Raw genomic sequence first — 23,573 nt, 5'->3', positions numbered from 1 at the left:
GTTCTTTTGGCATCCCTAAACTCCAACCTCTGTCTCCCCAGTCTAGTAAAAATGCCACTTTCTGTTTCTGTCCTATTTCTTTATACCATGATTCAACAAATGCCCTGAGGAAAAACGTCAAGTTGGATTTAAGACTTACCTTGGTGTATTCCTCTTTTCCCGGGTGTCTTAGTCCTTTAAGTCCAGTGTGTGGTGGTGTTCTTTAATGCTGGCAGTTTTTTAAAAATGTATTTTGTTCAACTTTTACACTTTCCAGACTAGAGAAAGGTAGTCTGATCCAAGTTGTTCTGTCATGATCAGAACCAATCTGACTTAAAATTCTTCCTCTATAACATTTTAAAGTTCATGTTCTTTTAAAGATTTTCTCTAATTTGACTATTTTCTTTTATAATGCTTGGAAGATAAACACAATTATATTACAATTATGAAGAGCCCCAGTTTATAATGAGGATTATGAGAATTATTACATTTTTCAAAATTATTTTCTGTATGCTGACATTTGCTTAAAAATTAGAATGAAAGCCACAATAACTTAAGGCTTTTTGCCATTCTTATGTTTACTTAACCGTACTTTTGTCCGTATCTTTCTCATTTACACTAGAGTTTACTTACCTTCCTTGAAATACTGTGGTTCACATTTGTATAACGCTTTAGAGTTTGCAAACTGCTGCCATATCCATTATAGTCTCATTTGATTTTTACACAACCCTGATAGTATTTAAGTATTATTATTTTACAAATGATAAAACTAAAGCTAAAAATGTTAAAGAGACTTAGGTAGTAAATAACAGAGTGGGAACTTGAATATACTACTTCCTAATTCCAAATCCCGTACAATGCTTTTAAAACAAAGCTTAGTATTGAAACAGGTTTATAGAAAAATACACGTAAATACCTTCACCATAGTAGACTACTTAATTCTCTCACTCCTTTTGTCTTGCTCCTTTTATCCTCATTCTCCCAATTTCCTAATTAATTGTTCATGTTTCTACATAACCTTTATGTTTATTATTTTTTATTATTTTGTGAATTTTCCATTCTGCTTTCTTTAATTATACATCTGGTTTTGGACATTACCCTTAAGTCTACAGTAAAAATTAACTTTTAAAATTTTTTTCTTAGGATAAATTTCTAGGGCATTATTACTGGGTTAGAGAACCTAATCATTTGTAGGACTTCGATGTGTTGGCCCAGGTTACTTTTATTTGTATTCTTATATTCAAGTTATTAGCAAGTTTATTATTGTGTCTCTGTCATACTCAGAGACTATACTTTTAACTTCTTCCTTTTTTTTTTTTTTTTTTTGAGACAGAATTTTTCTCTGCTCTGTCACCCATGCTAGAGTGCGGTGGCGTGAACACGGCTCACTGTGGCCTCAACCTCTTGGGCTCAAGTGATCCTTCCACCCCAGCCTCCCAAGTAGTTGGGACTACAGGTGCTTGCCACCACACCTGGCTGATTTTTATACTTTTTCTGTAGAGACGACGTTTCACCATGTTGCCCAGGGTGGTCTCGAACTCCAGGGCTCAAGATATCTGGCCGCCTCAGCCTCCCAAAGTGCTAAGATTACAGGTGTGAGCCACCGCACCTGGCTCAGTTTTTGGTTCTTAATATCAAAATTGTAGCCATGGAGCCTGCTCTTAGCTCTTCACACCTGCAAACACAGCATTATTAGAATGTTTAGCACTTCTTTATGGGAGTGTCAGGTTGTCATCTTATCATTTATTAAACAAAAGCTTTGTATTTGATAAGTACTATTACAATTTAGGGGAGAAAACATTTTTTCTTTCTGCAAGATAAAAGCTTACTTTTAGTTTATATGTAACAAAATACTATTCGGCGATAAAAAGGAATGAAGTACTGATATCTGCTACAACTTGAATGAACCCTAAAAATGTTTTGATAAGTGAAAGAAGTGAGAAACATAAGGCCACATATTATTTGATTCCATTTGTACTAAATATCCCAAAAAGGAACTCCATAGAGACAAAAAGTAGATTAATTGTTGTTGGAGGTGGGGAGAAATGGGGAGTGACAGCTAATGGATACAGAGTTTCTTTTTGGGGTAGGAAAATGTTTTGGAATTCAAGCAAAGTGATGGTTGAACAACCTTGTCACCACTGAATTGTATACTTTAAAAAAGGTGAATTTTGTTGTATGTGAATTATATGTCAATTTTTTAAAAGCTTTTAAGATAAACTACATCTATAAGATACAGTTTGCACTATATCTTTTTTTTTTTTTTTTTTTGAGACGAAGTCTCGCTCTGTCGCCCAGGCTGGAGTGCAGTGGCATGATCTTGGCTCACTGCAAGCTCTGCCTCCTGGGTTCATGCCATTCTCCTGCCTCAGCCTCCCGAGTAGCTGGGACTACAGGCGCCCACCACCACGCCCAGCTAATATTTTTGTATTTTTAGTAGAGATGGCGTTTCACCGTGAGTTTACACTATATCTTAAAACATGGTCATCACAGGACTAGGGTACACACTTTAATAGGTTGCATAGTAAATGGTATCATCACATCCTTGCCGTGTGACTTGGAGTAAATTATTTAACATCTGAGTCTATTTTCTCATCTTAATGGGATCACTACTACTACTACTGCTGCTGCTACTACTACTACTACTACTACCTTTTTCATAGAGTAGTTTCAAGGACTAAATGTGATAATACCTGTAAAGTGCGAAACATAGTACCTGTGCAGTGCCCACAAGGGGTCTTTTTAGAAGTAATAAGCATTCAGACTCCTGTGCCTCTCATAGGCCACACCTGACAAGAGGTTTACTGAGAAGGACAGAGTACAGGAAACACAATTTGCCAGCAGGGAAGCATCTAGCATTAATGGAAATAATTCTCCCACTATTGTATGTCTCAGTCCACATAGCTGACCAGTTATTCTGTTTGGTCCTCCAAGTGACAGGTCTAGGACAAGGGAGTGAGACACATTTGCAGATCCAGCTTTAGCCCCTAAAGGAGACTAAAATTTTTTACAACAACTCTATAGACAGAGCTTCCAGTGTCCTTGTAAGGGACATGTCCAGATACACCATACTCACAGAAGCCCAAAGCCATGGCTTTTCTATCAGATATTTATTTATTTATTTTTATTATACTTTAAGTTTTAGGGTACATGTGCACAACATGCAGGTTAGTTACATATGTATACATGTGCCATGTTGGTGTGCTGCACCCAGTAACTCGTCATTTAACATTAGGTATATCTCCAAATGCTATCCCTCCCCCCTCCCCTCACCCCACAACAGGCCCCAGTGTGTGATGTTCGCCTTCCTGTGTCCATGTGTTCTCATTGTTCAATTCCGACCTATGAGTGAGAACATGCGGTGTTTGGCTTTTTGTCCTTGAGATAGTTTGCTGAGAATGATGGTTTCCAGCTTCATCCATGTCCCTACAAAGGACATGAACTCATCATTTTTTATGGCTGCATAGTATTCCATGGTGTATATGTGCCACATTTTCTTAATCCAGTCTATCATTGTTGGACATTTGGGTTGGTTCCAAGTCTTTGCTATTGTGAATAGTGCTGCAATAAACATATGTGTGCATGTGTCTTTAGAGCAGCATGATTTATAATCCTTTGGGTATATACCCAGTAATGGAATGGCTGGGTCAAATGGTATTTCTAGTTCTAGATCCCCAAGGAATCGCCACACTGACTTCCACAAAAGTTGAACTAGTTTACAGTCCCACCAACAGTGTAAAAGTGTTCCTACTTCTCCACATCCTCTCCAGCACCTGTTGTTTCCTGACTTTTTAATGGTCGCCATTCTAACTGGTGTGGGATGGTATCTCATTGTGGTTTTGATTTGCATTTCTCTGATGGCCAGTGATGATGAGCATTTTTTCATGTGTCTTTTGGCTGCATAAATGTCTTCTTTTGAGAAATGTCTGTTCATATCCTTTGCCCACTTTTTGATGGGGTTGTTTGTTTTTTTCTTGTAAATTTGTTTGAGTTCACTGTAGATTCTGGATATTAGCCCTTTGTCAGATGAGTAGATTGCAAAAATTTTCTCCCATTCTGTAGGTTGCCTGTTCACTCTGATGGTAGTTTCTTTTGCTGTGCAGAAGCTCTTTACTTTAATTAGATCCCATTTGTCAATTTTGGCTTTTGTTGCCATTGCTTTTGGTGTTTTAGACATGAAGTCCTTGACCATGCCTATGTCCTGAATGGTATTGCCTAGGTTTTCTCCTAGGGATTTTATGGTTTTAGGTCTAACATTTAAGTCTTTAATCCATCTTGAATTAATTTTTGTGTAAGGTGTAAGGAAGGGATCCAGTTTCAGCTTTCTACATATGGCTAGCCAGTATTCCCAGCACCATTTATTAAATAGGGAATCATTTCCCCATTTCTTGTTTTTGTCAGGTTTGTCAAAGATCAGATGGTTGTAGATATGTGGCATTATTTCTGAGGGCTCTGTTCTGTTCCATTGGTCTATATCTCTGTTTTGGTACCAGTACCATGCTGTTTTGGTTACTGTAGCCTTGTAGTAGAGTTTGAAGTCAGGTAGTGTGATGCCTGCAGCTTTGTTCTTTTGGCTTAGGATTGACTTGGCGATGCGGGCTCTTTTTTGGTTCCATATGAACTTTAAAGTAGTTTTTTCCAATTCTGTGAAGAAAGTCATTGGTAGCTTGATGGGGATGGCATTGACTCTATAAATTACCTTGGGCAGTATGGCAATTTTCACAATATTGATTCTTCCTACCTATGAGCATGGAATGTTCTTCCATTTGTTTGTATCCTCTTTTATTTCCTTGAGCAGTGGTTTGTACTTCTCCTTGAAGAGATCCTTCACATCCCTTGTAAGCTGGATTCCTAGGTATTTTATTCTCTTTGAAGCAATTGTGAATGAGAGTTCACTCATGATTTGGCTCTTTGTTTGTCTGTTGTTGGTGTATAAGAATGCTTGTGATTTTTGCACATTGATTTTGTATCCTGAGACTTTGCTGAAGTTGCCTATCTGCTTAAGGAGATTTTGGGCTGAGATGATGGGGTTTTCTAGATATACAATCATGTCATCTGCAAACAGGGACAATTTGACTTCCTCTTTTCCTAATTGAATACCCTTTATTTCCTTCTCCTGCCTGATTGCCCTGGCCAGAACTTCCAACACTGTGTTGAATAGAAGTGGTAAGAGAGGGCATCCCTGTCTTGTGCCAGTTTTCAAAGGGAATGCTTCCAGTTTTTGCCCATTCAGTATGATATTGGCTGTAGGTTTGTTGTAGATAGCTCTTATTATTTTGAGATACATCCCATCAATACCTAATTTATTGAGAGTTTTTAGCATGAAGCGTTGTTGAATTTTGTCAAAGGCCTTTTCTGCATCTATTGAGATAATCATGTGGTTTTTGTCATTGGTTCTGTTTATATGTTGGATTATGTTTATTGATTTGCGTATGTTGAACCAGCCTTGCATCCCAGGGATGAAGCCCACTTGATCAGCGTATGTTGAACCAGCCTTGCATCCCAGGGATGAAGCCCACTTGATCATGGTGGATAAGCTTTTGGTGTGCTGCTGGATTCGGTTTGCCAGTATTTTATTGAGGATTTTTGCATCGATGTTCATCAGGGATATTGGTCTAAAATTATCTTTTTTTGTTGTGTCCCTGCAAGTCTTTGGTATCAGGATGATACTGGCCTCATAAAATGAGTTAGGGAGGATTCCCTCTTTTTCTATTGATTGGAATAGTTTCAGAAGGAATGGTACCAGCTCCTCCTTGTACCTCTGGTAGAATTCGGCTGTGAATCCATTTGGTCCTGGACTTTTTTTGGTTGGTAAGCTATTAATGATTGCCTAAATTTCAGAGCCTGTTATTGGTCTATTCAGAGATTCAACTTCTTCCTGGTTTAGTCTTGGGAGGGTGTATATGTTGAGAAACTTATCCATTTCTTCTAGATTTTCTGGTTTATTTGCGTAGAGGTGTTTATAATATTCTCTGATGGTAGTTTGTATTTCTGTGGGATCAGTGGTGATATCCCCTTTATCATTTTTTATTGCATCTATTTGATTCTTCTCTCTTTTCTTCTTTATAGTCTTGCTAGCGGTCTATCAATTTCGTTGATCTTTTCAAAAAAAACCAGCTCCTGGATTCATTGATTTTTTTGAAGGGTTTTTTTTGTGTCTCTATTTCCTTCAATTCTGCTCTGAGCTTAGTTATTTCTTGCCTTCTGCTAGCTTTTGAATGTGTTTGCTCTTGCTTCTCTAGTTCTTTTCATTGTGACGTTAGGGTGTCAATTTTGGATCTTTCCTGCTTTCTCTTGTGGGCATTTAGTGCTGTAAATTTCCCTCTACACACTGCTTTGAATGTGTCCCGGAGATTCTGGTATGTTGTGTCTTTGTTCTCATTGGTTTCAAAGAAAACATCTTTATTTCTGCCTTCATTTCCTTATGTACCCAGTAGTCATTCAGGAGCAGGTTGTCCAGTTTCCATGTAGTTGAGCAGTTTTGAGTGAGTTTCTAAATCCTGAGTTCTAGTTTGATTGCACTGTGGTCTGAGAGACAGTTTGTTATAATTTCTGTTCTTTTACATTTGCTGAGGAGTGCTTTACTTCCAACTATGTGGTCAATTTTGGAATAAGTGCAGTGTGGTGCTGAGAAGAATGTATATTCTGTTGATTTGGGGTGGAGGGTTCCTATCAGATATTTATAGTTAATTTTTAGTTTATCCCAAATTGATGTAGTTTGCCTACCAGGGTTTGTAAGCAGTGTTGCCTAATAACACAGCTGACATTGTGTCTTCTCATCAGGTTTCTATTGAAACACGTATCTAGAAAGTTAAGCAAAGGCCCAGTTTCATGCAGAGGGGAAAAGTTTTGTTTTATTTTGTGTTTTTTTAACCTTTTCCTTCACAGCCTAACACTTATTAAGTGCTTAATAAATATGAGTGGTTATTTTGCTTTTATCTGTCCATGCAGAATCTTCTAGATGTCTCATCCCCTGTAGTCCTTTCTTAACACCTAACAGCTTCTGGGAAAGTCTAGCCTGTATGTCATATGGTTAAGTTTATTCTCGTTTTATCCTCGTTCTTCTGATGTCCTTGCCCTCCTCCACACTATTGACCCTTGCACAATAGTCCCTCACCAGTGTCTCCTCCTGCATTGCTGAGCTTTTGCCAGTCTCCACCAGTGCTATTTCAGGCTTAGAAGTTTTTAGATGTAACTGCTCTAAGCTTGTTTCAAAGTGGAGTCAGTCTGCTTTGGATACTCAGAAGAGTCCTGAGGCAGTGTTGCTTTGGCCCCGTTGTGTTATAAGAGTTAATTGATTAAACATTGTTTTAGTTGTTATGTCCATCCCTTCTGCTCGAATGTATATGTGTATCCACAGAGTTGGGCAGGGGATAGTTTTGAGTAATAACTGTTATGTGGTACCCAGGTTTCGTGCTTCTCTTGTTCACCTTGGACTTAACCAAGTCAGACTACTCAGATTTCACTCCCTGTTGTCTAAGGGGTGAATTCTTAAGTACCCTTTGCACTATCGGTTACCCAAACATAAAGAGAGACTTTGTTAAGATTATGGGGAAATACAGAATTGCCATATTCTTTTGCTTTTATTATCATGATATCTCCAACAGTAAGAACATTTTTCATAGTTGCTCTTCCATGTCTTACCTTAATGTCAGTCATCAGCAGCACTCGGGTTATTTCTCAATGTATGGTTGTTAGGCAAACTGTGACACTGTTTGATGTGTAGTACTTAAGATGGAAATACCAGGATTTTAATTTTCAGTTTGAAGGACACTGAAAGTACTGACTTTTCCCCTGGGTTTCCATCCTGAAGGCATAGTGTATAGTCCTTAGGACGAAGTCATTTTCTGTAAGCCTGAAAACTAAAATCATAATGATTGTACTTTTGTATTTTACAGTGTGTGGACCAATTGACAAAGATCCAAACTGAATTACAAGAGACAGTGAAAGATTTAGCTAAAGGCAAAAAGAAATACTTTGAGACTGAACAGATGGCTCATGCAGTACGAGAGAAAGCTGACATCGAGGCAAAGTATGTGTTTTAACATTTCTGAGAAAATTATTATGCAAATAAATGTTATTGTTGCTAATAGTTTGTTCTCTATTAGTAGTGAGCATGGACCCATTCTCAGGTAGTGGTGGTTTCGTTTGACCTACATATGTTATATACTTTAGGTCACATTTTTTTAATTGACTGACTTTTATCTGAATTAATATAGCAAAATGGGAATATTAGATTAGTCAGTTTTTCACATTAAATTGAATTTTGAAAAAGAAGGTAAATGAACATTGTATTTACAGACTTGAAAGCTTATCAAAAACCTGAAGTCACTGCTATGGTGTCTGGATATCAGGGTTTAAGAGCCTCATTTTTCTCATGCTAGATTCTCAATCAGTTGTAGTTGGAAATTCCTGTGATCCTCAGAATGCCACTGAAGGTCCATGAACACATCAAGTGAACAAAAGCACTGACCTCTATGTAGAAACCCTGCCCCAGGCAGTGTTTTTTTCTTTTACACAAAAATCTAGTGTATATGTACATAATTTTTCATGTATGCTTTAGCAATTGTATGAATTCAATATATGTGAATTATAAGACCTTTTATTTTAAGAATAAGTAGGAAAAGAGGGAATTGGCAACTGGTAATAGAAGGTGATATAAAGCAAGCAATGTAATATTTTTGCAATGACAATTTTAGGAAAGATAAAAAGTTGATGAGAAAAAGCATGTTATAGAACTGGACTCTGAAGACATCTGTGAGAAGGAGAGCGGAGACTCAGGGTCAGTGCGCTGACTGATGCAAAATCTAGGAGTCTGAACTCCTAGTCATAAGATCAGAAAGGCTTTGAACACCTGTACAAACAGACCAGCAAGGAGGGGGCTATCTTTCTAATACAGTTTTTATTCACAAGAAATGTAAGCAACCTTATAAGCAACTTGTGAAAATTCAGGGGCTCCCCAGTTTATCAAGAGTTAGTGAGTATTCATGAAGGACTTGATGTTACAGGAAAGCACATTTAATATTTGCCTAATTTGTTTTATTGTATTTATTGTTTTATTCTTTGAACATAGAAATATTTCCTGTACTTTTATAGAGTCAGTGAACCCATCTTCTCAATAAGACCTGAAGTTTTTAGATTAGATGTCCATTGGGAATATACTCTCATAGTCATTTTTAGAAACTTGTTTTCTTAAACTTTCAGAGATCCTAGAACAGAGAATTGACAGATTTGTAAAGCATGTATAAACGCCTAATTTAGCCACAGACCACAGGATGAACACGAGCACAGTGGAGGGTCGTTTCTGAGAAGTGGGGATTTGATAGGGTCTAATTCACAGAGCTGATCACAAGGAATTGCCTTCTGACATGACCCAGATTCAGAGGGGATATAGCAAGCTAGACACATTAATATTAACTTTTCAACTATAGAGTAAGGAATGCCACTTTATCTTCATTTATTCGCTGTTTGTTGAATACTTTATATTGGACATGGTGAGTACAGAGATGAGTAAGGTAAGCTTTGTGCCCTCAAGGAGTTTAAGGCCTAGAATTAGAAACTCAAAGAAATTAAGTGCCTAAAGTCACTTAATATTAACTAATAACTTACTTGCAGTAGTAATGTGAAAACACTCTTAGGAAAGCCTAGAAAATATAGAGGTTACTTTTGCCTAATGATAAAGGAAAGCTTTATAGAAGAAGTGATGTTTGGATAGAATCTTGAGGAATGAATATAAATTTTCTAAGTAGAGATGAGGAGGAAGATCAGGAAGGGGAAGTTAAACTGTACTACCTATAGTTTTGATAGATGATTTGATAGATTGTGTGGAGATGCACACATTAGGAGAGACCATAGAAGGAAGAGGGATACAATTTGAAGGAGATGATGAGTTTCATTTTGGATATGTTTATTCTGAAGAGCCTGGGAAACAGTGGGGTGAATACGTTTGGAATGTTGTCAAATATCTGGCACTTAAATGAGAATTTGGGCCTCAAGATCTTGCTTTGAGGGTCAGTTGCCTATCAGATGGTAGTTACATAGTATATAGAATAGATGAGAAGTTGAGTTTGGAACCCCAAGGAACATTAATTTTGAAGGGTAGGTGGTAAAGAGTAGCACATGGTATAGTTCATTATTTGTGTAGTGTTTGGGTGTAAAAATCCTGCCTTATTTTTTCTAGATTGAAATGTTTGAGAACAGGTACTATTTTATTCCATCTATCACTAATACCTACCTTAATACTGCACAAGAAGTATATTAGGATTAGGAAATAAAGCAGAAGCCAGAAACTTAAAACCTTATATTGGAAGATCTACATGCAACTCGGCCTATTTGGGTAATGACTGTAAAAAAAAGTAGAACTGGGAATATCCCCAAACACAGTCTTATTCTGAAAAGGCTTTCTCAGAGATTTGAGTTTGTGGCCTTTACTTTTCTAGATAAAATGAACAGGAATATGATTAATAAAAGTAAAATAATTGGGGCCGGGCGCGGTGGCTCACGCCTGTAATCCCAGCACTTTGGGAGGCCGAGGCGGGTGGATTACAAGGTCAGGAGATCGAGACCATCCTGGCTAACATGGTGAAACCTGTCTCTACTAAAAATACAAAAAATTAGCCGGTTGTGGTGGTGGGTGCCTGTAGTCCCAGCTACTTGGGAGGCTGAGGCAGGAGAATGGCGTGAACCCGGGAGGCAGAGCTTGCAGTGAGCCGAGATTGCGCCACTGCTCTGTCCAGCCTGGGCGACAGAGCGAGACTCCATCTCAAAAAAAAAAGAAAAAAAGAACCTCTGTCATTCTTGGACATAATCACTGTGTGTAGGAGGCAGAGGTTGCAGTAAGCAGAGATCACGCCACTGCACTCCAACCTGGGCAACAGAGCGAGACTCTGTCTCAAAATAAATAAATAAATAAATAAATAAATAAATAAAATAATTATGAAATACGACTATGACAAGGTAAAAAATAACAGGAATCTTTTAAACCCAATTTTTTTAACAATGGGGAAGTAGTTGGGCTGCATATGTGTTCATCCCTGAATGTTTTCTCTTGTTAGAAAAATAAGAGGCTGCTTTTCCTATCCTCTTCACACTGGCTTTGCAAAGACTAACTGCTCCATCATCCAGTCCCAAACTGGCCAGCCACTTTACTTCATGAGGCACAGCTGCCAGCACATGTATTGAATTCTCCCATGGAAATCACCCTGACACTGAAGTCAAGGCAAACATTGCAGCTTTAAAAAAAAATCACTGGTCTTGGGAGTGTTGCTTGTTCCCTAGCATTTGTCTGTTGACTTTCTCCATATGGTTATCTGTAGCTGTTTGGGTAAAATCAACATGTTTGTACTACCTATTGTTAGATTATGGTTACTCTCCCAAACTGAAAAAGGATCAAGGGAGATAAGAACACAAGAGTGGGAGAAGATTACATCATACAGTGCAGAGAGTCCTAGGACTTTCTCAGTAAGTTCAGAATACCCCCGTAGAGCAGAGGAGGCACACAGGCAGGTACCCAAACAAGAAGTATTTTTAATAGGGGAAATAATAGAAGTAAGGACTTCATAGAGCCTATTGATTGCATTATTGCATTCCTGGTCTTGTTAGAGTCCTTCACACACAGCCCTGAAAGTTTGCTGACGCTTGCCTCCATAGGTTGATTGTCCCTGGGTGTCTCTAACCTTTGCAGGAACTAAAGTGTATGAAGTTGTATGGTACTGAGAATAGTCTATAGTTTGATGGCTCTTGTTTATTAGGAGACACCAATATATTTTGATTTTTTTTGTCAAGTTTTTTTTTTTTTTTTTTGGTCATTCTGGATATTTTTCTTATATTAATCCTAGTATTTCCTGTTTTACCATGATAATAAATTCTTCCTGTAGTAAAATAAAGGAAAATAATCATTACTCTTGGTTTTCTGTTTTTTCATTCTTTTTTAGAGCAGTATCTTCAAAAAAGGTTATTTTTAAAATTTAATAATATATTTAGTAATTTATTGTGATATGATTAGATGATTTTATTAAACATACTTTTCTATTTTTATTATAGATCTAAACTTAGTCTTTTTCAATCAAGAATCAGTTTACAGAAGGCAAGTGTAAAGGTAAGTTTTCAATAAGTGTATTTCACAACTGAGAAACCTCTTAGCTTGTAAAACAGAGAATTGGATCTTTGAGGGTGGAGGTGGATTATGTCTACCTTAGAGAAGCATTTTAAAAGTCACTGACTCAGGGAGGAACTTTCCCTCCCAGTTCATCCGGGTTTTGCACCCAGCTGTCAACACCTTGGACACACTTGCTTCTCAAGACTGCATTAGGGATAAGTTTCTGGACCTTACCTGCTTAGGTATCCTGTTGTCTTTAGCTCTTAGTCCAAGAGACTTAATCCGGGGGCTTTGGAAAGCTCTACAAAATCTATTTCATTTAGATTTAGACCCCTGAGTGATATTCTGGGCCAGATGTGAGTGAGTTTTTCCTTTGGAAACTTCACACTGTGGAATGCCTGATTAAGTAAGCGTAGAGACCTGGCTGTGGCTGCCAGGCTTCAAACTAGCATGCAGTTCATCTGGCACATTAGGAGTGCTGATTTTTAAAAAACTGTTTTCTGACTCCACTAGATTTACCCATACCTTTGAAGTTAAGGTACTTATTTCAGAACCTTTATTTAGTCATTTGAATAAAATGGGCAAAATATTTTCAAGTTATCTGCAAAGCTTTAGAAGTATGTTAAGCAAATATTTGAAAATGCTTCTGCCCTGTATAACAGTTCTAGTCACTGTTTCATTCCTCAGTAGTGATGAATAATTTTTATATATGTATAAATGTTTTCCCCACGTGGTTACCTTTATTCTTGTTGGGGAGCCATTAATTGCAAACTAAGAGTAGGATTACTATGTGTTTTGCAGTACAATATCAGTTTGCACTGATTATTTTATTTTGCTATGTTTTAGTTAAAAGCCCGGCGATCTGAGTGTAATTCCAAAGCTACCCACGCAAGGAATGATTATCTTCTTACCCTAGCGGCAGCAAATGCACATCAGGATCGCTACTATCAAACAGATTTAGTTAACATTATGAAGGTAATACAGCTTTCATATCTATGGTAATTTTACTTCATTGAAAACAAAAACAACTCAAGTTGGGTGTTGGGTTTATGGGATTGAATCTATAGAAGAGTAGCCAGGCTATGTTGCATCTCATTGGAATATACTTGTTATTGTTTGGATAGCATCTGTTTCAGATAATTTGGAATTAATTTTTAGTTAAGAAAATGTTTACAGACAAGTCACAGTAAAGGATTATATTATTCCCTAGGCGCGGCAAACATTTGTTATCTAGTGGTTATTGATGTAGAAGATACAAGAGTGATATAAGAAATAAAATAATAACTCAAACTGGGAAACTACTTCTGAGCTATTTTATGAGACTCATGTCATGGTTTCAATAAATTATTGAAGCTAGGCAGAATCTTCAAGTATCTTCTGAATCATCGGAGAAAGACTGATATTTTAGCATAATTTTTGTTAGATTGTATCTGTATTTTTTGAAAAATTTTTATAAGAAAAGTTTTATGCAAAAGAATATTTCTATTAAAAATATATTTTTATAGTGTATCTCTTAGCGTGAATTTTTCATTAATTAGAATTTTGGCCACAACTATGTCTAATGATAATTATGAAGCTTTCTTTAATTTTAATTTTTTAGAGACAAGGTCTCGCTCTGTTGTCCAGGCTAGAGTGCAGTGATGAACACGGCTCACTGCAGCCTTGAACTCCTAGGCTCAAGCAATTCTCCCGCCTCATCCTCCTGAGTAGCTGGGATCCAGGCGCATGCTACCATGCCTGGCACCTTTTTTTTATTTTTAGAAACAAGAGTCTTGCTATGTTGACCAGGCTGGCCTCAAACTCCTGGCTTCAAGTGATCCTCCCTCCTAAGCTTCCCAAAATGCTGGGATTACAGGTGTGAGCCATTGTGCTTGGCTATTTTTTATTTCTAAAAAAACTTAGATTTTTAAAAAATTTCATTATGTTTATCCTGAATTTATAGGTAAAATTGCACATTACTATTTGATGATTTTGAGCTGCATATGGGACAAACAAAAAATATGTTCAGTAGCTATATGAAGATGTCTGTCCTCTGAGTATTACTCTGAAATGCAGATAGATTAGATTACAGTTTGTGTACCCAAACTTGATCTAGCATTTCCCTATTTATACCACCTATGATGTGTCTTTAACTTTCACTGAAGTAAAGAGAAGACGGTAGAGGAAAACGAAACCTTTGTAATCTGTTGCCAGGTTTCTCCCTTGTTGCTGGCAGACAAGCTCTGCTTTGGATTGTATCTGTCATTCTTTCCTGTTTTCCCAAAACCCAAACATTTTATCATTTTGTTTTTTCTTATTTTCAACCCATCCCCCTCAAATGTATTGTTCTTAATGACTAACAAACACACACATTACTGTAGTTGAATTGCTTAATTTACAAATCAGCAATTGTGAATGGGGATGCAGCCAGAGCAGGTGCTCTTTTTTCTTTAGTAGCTCTGGGAAAGAGGTAAACTCTGGCCAGAAACTGCAAGTTCTTTCCTTGAAAGTAGAGATGGGACAGTTCTCGGGACCTTCAGGCAAAAACAAGAGTGTTGAAGGCAGTCAAACTGGACTAAGGAGTATTCTATTGCAAAACGTTTTTTCTTTCCTTTTTGTTCACTGCCTGAAATCCCCTTTTCCTAGCTTTTGTTGTGACTTCTGCTTATTAGAATACAGGTTAGAAAATATAGAGACAAGGAACTGTTTTGTCATCTCAGATGAAAACTCTGCATATATTTTCCATAAAGTATTAGACCTAGAGGTTTAGGTGTTTTAGTATACATATTTTTTGAGACAGGATCTTGCTCTGTCATAACAGGCTGGAGTGCAGTGGCTTGAACATGGCTCACTGCAACCTGAACCTCCTGGTCTCAAGGGATCCTCTTGCCTCAGCCTCCCATGTAGCTAGGACCACAGGTGCCTGCCACCATACCCAGCTAATTTTTTAATTTTTATTTTTGTAGAGGCGGGGTCTCACTTTGTTGCCCAGGCTAGTCTTCAACTCCTGGGCTTAAGAGATCCTCCCACCTCAGCCTCCCAAAATGCTGGGATTATAGGGGTGAGCTACTAGGCCTGACTGGTTTTAGTATCATATTAGGTATTACATAGTGCTTCAGACTTACAAGGACCAACAGTTTCAAAGAACACATTTACTAAAAATGATTTTTAGCACAGCTTGCACTTAAGGTTGTAATTCACTATATCCTATATATGTCTACTATTATATCAAAGCTGTATATTTTTCCCTATGAATATTTTTAAATGAACATTATATTAACTTAAGCAACAGCAAAAATAAAATCCTATTTTTTTTCAATTGGATCTACAGCTAAAAAAATGGCCTTCAATAAACCAGGCAAGGTACATTCTTATTTGGGGGATCTGCTCTCTGCCTAAAGCAAAGAGGAAGTTAAAGGGCCTGGCCAGCTCACAGATTAGTATATGTTCTTGAACTTACTTTGAAGTCTTTATGCATATATTTGATCAGCATTGGGTAGGTTATGCTTTGGAGTATTCATTTAATGAAACATTGTGGGGTACTAAACTGATTAAAAATAGAGGCAGGGGTTGGTCCCTCCTGCCCCTTAAAAATGAGAAAACATACTTTCAGTTTTCATGTACTGTGCATTAACTCATTTTCTTCCTCATGCTAATTCTATAGTCTGCAGTACAGGAAAACTCCTATCAATCATGCTGTTAGCTACTTAGTAAATTTCCACCATTGAATTGTCAGTGGCCCTTAGATGCCTTTCTTGAAAATATCTGTTTTTCTGAATTAATGTTAAGGAGATATCTATTTTTCTGAATTAATGTTAAGGTGATAATGCCCTATATGGGTAGCTTAAAAGCAGGGTATTTGATTTGTTGGTTTAATCATACACATTTAAGAGCCCCTTACAGCATGCTAACTACTGAGTTAGGCTTTGATTCAGGGTATTTGATTTGTTGGTTTAATCATACACATTTAAGAGCCTCTTACAGCATGCTAACTACTGAGTTAGGCTTTTGACTAACTCAGTATGTCTTACTCATACTACTTATCCTCAAAGAGCTCAATATGGTAGAAGAGAGTGAGATATATATATACATACATATATACATGATTGCAAATTAGAGTGATGGAAATCACTTACTGCTGGAGGACTGTGGTTAGTAATAATAATAGCTATCTTTTTTATTGCTTAATATTGCTTTGGCATTATCCTAACCATTTAATATATGTTATCCTTTCTCATTTTCTTTGTTATCCTTGTTAAAGTTCATAGCTCATTATTTAAATAATACTCTAACTTATATTATCTTTGCCCTTCTTCAAATAAAATGAAATCGTAACTCTGATGAGCCCCCATAACTGGATAATCTGTATCTAAGCAGCCAAGTACTGCTGAAGAAAAGTTTCGACGGAGCAGATTCATGATCATAAATTAATAGAGGAACCAGTGCAGCAGTTTCAATACTGCTTAGATAGCCTACTGTCTTTCCGTAGTTAACTTTTCCTACTATTTTTAACAGTTATTTCAACTTTTCCCCCCTCTTCAAATCCCCAACTTACCCCTTCTCTTTTATGCTTAGCAAGTGGGTTTTCTTCCTAATTTACAGAGACAATAGGAACCGTTGGAAGACAGCTTCAATATTGTCCACTTCATCTGTGTTGAAGACTCTTCCAGAGTCTCAGTAGTAGTTGTTCCTGTCTAAAGGTGATCTTTTCACCTCAGCTTTGGATTATATCTCATCTCCTCCTGCCTTCTTAGGGAACAAAACAATTATTTTATGTTCTCTTCGTATTTCCTGGACATTCTGTTCTTACATTAGCAGTTATCTTGGTGATAACAACCCTCATTATGACTGTCTTTTGAGTTACATTCTTCTAATCTGGACTAGTTGCCCTCTGTGTCAGATGCAAGTATTTATCCTGAGATCTTCCTATATGTCTTTGTTGTGTTAGATCTCCAGTTTTCTTTATGATATGTCTTATTTTTTTCTTGATTTATACTGTCCTTTGGTAGAGCACATCCTCCAGTACCTTCTTGCGAAAGTGGGCATGGGAAGTAAGTTTTTTGAGATACTATGTTTATGAAAATGGCATATTCTGTGCTTGTACTTGGATATAGAATTAAAGGTTGAAAACTCTTTCATTCAAATATTGGAGTCCATACCTCATTGTTTTCTTGTTTACTGTGTAAGTATTGAGAATCCAAAGCCATCCTAGTTCTTGATTATTTGTATCTGGTCTAATTGTTTGTTTTTTCTTTTTTTAGAAGTTTATGGAATATTCTCAGTGTACCCTTTGATTTCTTGGATTAATTCTTCCCTTTTGTTTTCTCTTTCTGGAACTTCCCATTATTAAGATATGATATCTCCTAGCCTGCTTCTTTAAATTTCATTTCTTTCTTATTTTCCATCTTTGTCATTATGTTCTACTTTTTGGGAGACTTCTTCAACTTTACAGTTTATTTCTTTTATTGGACTTTTAATTTTTTCATAGTAGTTTTAATGTATGAGGGTTCTGTTTTCTCCACATCCTTACCAGCATTTTTTATTGCCTGTTGTATTAGTTCGTTTTCACACTGCTTTAAAGAGCTACCTGTGGCCGGGTGTGGTGACTTACACCCATAATCCCAGCACCTTGGGAGGCCGAGGTGGGCAGATCACCTGAGGTCAGGAGTTTGAGACCAGCCTGCCAACATGGTGAAACTCCGTCTCTACTAAAAATACAAAAAATTAGCTGGGTGTGGAGGCGTGCACTTGTAGTCCCAGCTACTCAGGGGGGCTGAGGCACGAGAATCGCTTGAACCTGAGAGGTGGAGGTTGCAGTGAGCTGAGATCGCACCACTGCACTCCAGCCTGGGTGACAGAGTGAGACTTCATCTCAAAAAAAAAAAAAAAAAAAAGGAAAGAACTACCTGAGACTGGGTAATTTATGAAGAAGAAAGGTTTAATTGACTCAGTTCCGCATGGCTGGGGAGGCCTCAGGAAACTTACAATCATGGTAGAAGGCGAAGGAGAATCAAGTACCTTCTTCACATGGGGGTAGGAGAGAGAAAGCAAAGGGGGAAATGCCACTTTTAAACCATCAGATATCGTGAGAACTCAGTCCCAATCATGAGAACAGCATCAGTGAAATCGCTTCTATAATCCAGTCACCTCCCACCAGGACCCTCCCCCGATATATGGGGATTACAATTTGAGATGAGATTTGAGTGGGGACACAGAGCCAAACATATCACCTGTCTTTTGGATAAAAGTCATTTGACCTGGGATGACATGCTATCTAATTGTAGTTTTGATTTGCATTTCTCTGATGATCAATGATGAGCACCTTTTTATATGCCTGCTTGCCATTTATATGACTTTTTTTGAGAAATGTCTATTCAGATCTTTTGCTCATTTTTATTTTTTATTTTTATTTATTTATTTTTCTTTTTTTATTATACTTTAAGTTATGGGGTACATGTGCACAATGTGCAGGTTTGTTACATATGTATACATGTGCCATGTGGTGTGCTACACCCGTTAACTCGTCATTTACATTAGGTATATCTCCTAACGCGATCCCTCCCCCCTCCCCCCACCCCATGACAGGCCCCAGTGTGTGGTGTTCCCCACACTGTGTCCAAGTGTTCTCATTGTTCAATTCCCACCTATGAGTGAGAACATGCGGTGTTTGGTTTTCTGTCCTTGCAATAGTTTGCTCAGAATGGTGGTTTCCAGCTTCATCCATGTCCCTACAAAGGACATGAACTCATCCTTTTTTATGGCTGCATAGTATTCCATGGTGTATATGTGCCACATTTTCTTAATCCAGTCTATCATTGATGGGCATTTGGGTTGGTTCCAAGTCTTTGCTATTTTGAATAGTGCCACAGTAAACATATGTGTGCTTGTGTCTTTAGAGCAGCATGATTTATAATGCTTTGGGTATATACCCAGTAATGGGATGGCTGGGTCAAATGGTATTTCTAGTTCTAGATCCTTGAGGAATCACCACGCTGTCTTCCACAATGGTTGAACTCATTTACAGTCCCACCAACAGTGTAAAAGTGTTCCTATTTCTCCACATCCTCTCCAGCACCTGTTGTTTCCTGACTTTTTAGTGATTGCCATTCTAACTGGTGTGAGATGGTATCTCATTGTAGTTTTGATTTGCATTTGTCTGATGGCCAGTGATGATGCTTTTGCTCATTTTAAAAATCAGATTATTAGATTTTTTTTTCCTATAGAGTTGTTTGAGCTCCTTATATATTCTGGTTATTAATCCCTTGTCAGCTGGATAGTTTACAAATATTTTTTACCATTCCATGGGCTGTCTCTTCACTTTGTTGATTGTTTGCTTTGCTGTGCAGAAGTTTTTTAACTTGATGTGATCCCATTTGTCCATTTTTGCTTTGATTGCCTGTGCTTACAGGGTATTACTCAAGAAATCTTTGCCCAGTCCAGTGTCTGAGAGAATTTCCCCCAATGCTTTAATTTAATAGTTTCGGGCTGGGTGTGGTGGCTCACGCCTGTAATCCCAGCACTTTGGGAGGCTGAGGCAGGCGGATCACAAGGTCAGGAGTTCAAGACCACCTGGCCAATATGGTGAAACCCTGTGTCTACTAAAAATACAAAAATTAGCCAGGTGTGGTGGTGGGCACCTGTAGTCCCAGCTACTCAGGAGGCTGAGGCAGGAGAATCGCTTGAACCGGGAAGTGGAGGTTGCAGTGTGCCGAGATCATGCCACTGCACTCCAGCCTGGGCAACAGAGCAAGACTCGGTCTCAAAAAAAAAAAAAGTTTCATAGTTTGAGGTCTTACATTTAAGTCTAATTCATTCTGATTTGATTTTTGTATATGGTGAGAGATAGGGGTCTAGTTTCATTCTTCTGCATATGGATATCCAGTTTTCCCAGCACTTTTCCCCCAGTGTATGTTCTTGGCACCATTGTTGAAAATGAGTTCACTGTAGATGTGTGGATTTGATTCTGGGTTCTGTCTTCTGTTCCATTGGTCTGTGAGTCTGTTTTTATGCCAGTACCATACTGTTTTGATTACTATAGCTCTGTAATATAATTTGAAGTCAGGTAATGTGATTCCTCCAGTTTTCTTTTCCCCTAGCCTAATTAAGTTTTCCCCTAGCCTAATTATTCTGAAGAATAAGATCAGGCCAGGCACAGTGGCTTACACCTGTCATCCCAGCACTTTGGAAGGCTGAGGTGGGAGGATCACTTGAGTCCAAGAGTTTGAGACCAGCCTGGGCAGCATAGTGAGACTTTGTCTCTACAAAAAAAATTTAAAAATTAGCACGTGCTTGTAGTCCCAGCTGCTCAGGAGGCTGAAGTGGGAAGATAACTTGAGCCCAGGAGTTGAAGGCTACAGTGAGCTGTGATCCTGCCACAGCACTCCAGCCTGGGTGACAAAGTGAGACCTTAATTCTTAAGGAAATAAAAAGAATAAATTCATGTTGATATCTAAATACAAGTATTTGGACAGATTCCCCAAGAAATACTATTTATTTCTTATGCCAGTAGTGATTAGAGCAGATACTGAATATATCTTTCTCTGTATTTTATTAGGCAGATTTCTTTAAACTCTGAACTAAAACAAACAAAAAACTATTGCTAGACCCTGGAAATCAGATAACTGATTTCATCAAATCTATAGAAATCAGCTCAGCTGGTTTGTGATGAGATAATTTGTTCCTCACATGTTCCTTTTTCATAGCATGTTCTTGTGCAATATATGAACTAACATTTTTTAGAAGCTTGTGAAATATTTTCTTTGTGGTTTGGATGAGGAAGAATGAGATACAGTGTGTCATAGTAGAAAAGAGAACAAACATCAATTTAATGAAAGATTTTTTAAAAGCTTAGTAATTCTTAATAGGATTTATTTCTAGACAAATATTTCTTCAGTGGAAGCCAAACATACATTGACTAGTTGATAATTTGGTGAAGTAATAAAAGATAAACATCTTTCTGTATGGCAGAAATCTAGAAAATATAATTTGACTTATCTTTTGCAGGCTTTTTTTGATCAAATGAAGAGAAAAACATTAATATACAAACCCTTTCTAAAATTGATACATAATAACTATATATTTATAGTGTATGTGTGATATTTTGATACATGCGTACAATGTGTAAGGATCAAATGGGGGTAATTGAGATATCCATCACCTCAAATATTTATTATATATCATGGAGTGTTGAGAACATTTCCAAATCTTCTCTCCTACCTATTTTAGAATATACCATAAATTATTATTAACTATAGTCACCCTGCTGTGCTATTAAACAGTAGAATGTATTCCTTCTATCTGACTGTAATTTTGTACCCATTAACCAACCTCTCATTGGCCCCACCTTCCTATCCTTCCCAACCTCTGGTAACCACCATTCTACTCTCTACTGCTGGATATATATCCAAATGAATGGAAATGAGTATGTTGAAGAGATGTCTTATAGCACTATTCACAATAGCTAAGATGTGGAATCAACCTAAATGTCCATCAGTGGATAAATGGATAAAGAAAATGTAGTATATATACACAATGAAATATTATTCAGCCATAAAAAAGATTGAAATCCTGTCATTTGCAATAACATGGATGACCCTAGAGGACATTATGTTAAGTGAAATAAGCCAGGAACAGAAAGCCAAGTTCTTTTTCGGCTTTTCTGGCTAAACATTAATTCCAAAAATCTTCCTCATTCATATGTAGGCGTATATAATCATCTTTTTTATTTTGAGTTGTGGCTCTTCTGGTTTCTCTGTCATCTCTAGCTCTTGTACCTCTGATTCACCTAATGTCTGTTCACTTAATAAATTAGCATGGAAGTCTTCAATTCTATTAAATTCTGCTTAATTCTGCTTTAATTCTGTTAAATCTCTGCTTCTCTTGCTTTATATCCTTTTTTTTTTAATGCCCTCTTTCTTGGAGAGAGTAATCATTTGACTCAGTTCCTATAAATACCTTATGATTCTCAAATCTGTCTGCAGCCTGTCCTTTAATTATTCATATTTGTGCCTTTACCATTGGTACATGTGAATACTTAAAGTAACTAAAAATAAATGCATTTTAAAAATCTGTTTCTCAGTCCCAGTAGCCATATTTCAAATGCTTAAAGGCCACATGTGGCTAGTGTCTACCATGTTGGACAGTGCAGATATAGAACATTTTTGCCATCTTAGAAGATTCTATTGAACAGCAGTGCTCTAAAGCTTATTTTGTTTTTACTTGTTATGGTTTGAATGTGTCCTCTAAAGTTCATGTGTTGGAAACCTAATTCCCAATGCAATAATACTGAGAAGTGGGACTTTTAAAAGGTCATTAGGTCATGAGGGCAGAGTCCTTGTGAATGGATTATTGCCATTGTTGTGAGAGTGAGTTATTTATTACAGGAGTGGTTTCCTGATAAAAGGAAAAGTTTGGCCCCTTTCCACTTTCCCTCTTGTGTTCTCTTGCTCTTCTGCTTTCTACCATGGGATGATACAGTGTGAAGGCCCTTGCCAGATACAGGCCCCTACACCTGGACTTCCCAGTCCCGAGAACCATGAACCAAATAAACGTCTGTTGTTTATGATTACCCAGTCTGTGGTATTCTGTTATAGCAACAGAAAATGGACCAAAACATTTGTTTTCTTCCATCCCACCCCCTGTCCTTATCTGTCTGTTATCAACTCTGCTGGTCATTTTTCCCAGTAACCATGTCCTTGGTTATATTTGATTATTTCACAATTAATTGTTCCTTAATTTGCACTCTAGGTCTTTACTTATATCTTGTTAAAGAACAGAGGTTGGCAAACATTTCCTGTAAAGGGACAGACAATAAATATTTTAGGCTTCTGTGTTGTGGTTACTCAGTTCAGCTGTTGCAGTGCAGCCATGAATGTGGCTATGTTCCAGTAAAACTTTACTTACAAAACTGGATGATGGGCTGGATTTGGCCTACAGGTCTTAGTTTGCCCACCCTTGGTATAGAACTTTAAAAACTGTGTTATGAATGTTCTAACTATATGAATATGCTGAAGATAGTAAAATGAGTACCCATTTACCCAACCACCAAGCTTCAAAAATGAAACACGCACAGTACAGTGGAAACCTCCCAGGTGACCCCTCCCAAAACATCTCCCTTATGTTCAACACATTGTAACTACCACTCTGACAATAGATAGTGTTGTCTTAGATGGTATCATGCCCTATGATATTATGCAACTTGCATTTTTCCCACTTAACATTATATTTGTTGAGATTCATTTGTATGAATTTTTAACTTTCTTTGTTATCTTTGCTATATAGTATTTCATTGTATATATATATCATAAATAACTCACCCATTTTCTTTTCTTTTCTTTTTTTTTTTTTGAGATGGAGCTTTGCTCTTGTTACCCAGGCTGGAGTGCAATGGCACGATCTCGTCTCACCGCAACCTCTGCCTCCTGGGTTCAAGTGATTCTCCTGCCTCAGCCTCCTGAGTAGCTGGGATTACGGGCACATGCCACCACACCCAGCTAATTTTGTATTTTTAGTAGAGACG

General features: G+C 37.5%; 1 protein-coding gene across 7 annotated transcripts in view; it reads left to right on the top strand.

The window, feature by feature from the left end:
- The window catches only part of FCHSD2 (FCH and double SH3 domains 2), a 308,605-nt gene that overhangs the window by 149,815 nt on the left and 135,217 nt on the right, over window positions 1–23,573 (top strand). For all 7 annotated transcript variants that reach the window (XM_002822208.4, XM_024254856.3, XM_054526013.2 and 4 more), the window contains 3 exons: window positions 7,878–8,011; window positions 12,022–12,076; window positions 12,923–13,051. In XM_002822208.4, the coding sequence (XP_002822254.1) occupies window positions 7,878–8,011; window positions 12,022–12,076; window positions 12,923–13,051 (318 nt within the window). The remainder of the gene's footprint in view (window positions 1–7,877; window positions 8,012–12,021; window positions 12,077–12,922; window positions 13,052–23,573) is intronic.

The sequence above is a fragment of the Pongo abelii genome, chromosome 9 (genome assembly GCF_028885655.2).
Source record: "Pongo abelii isolate AG06213 chromosome 9, NHGRI_mPonAbe1-v2.0_pri, whole genome shotgun sequence".
In the NCBI taxonomy this organism is placed as follows: domain Eukaryota; kingdom Metazoa; phylum Chordata; class Mammalia; order Primates; family Hominidae; genus Pongo; species Pongo abelii.
The sequence above is the reverse complement of the archived record's forward strand: the minus strand, read 5'-3'. Positions and strand labels throughout refer to the sequence as shown.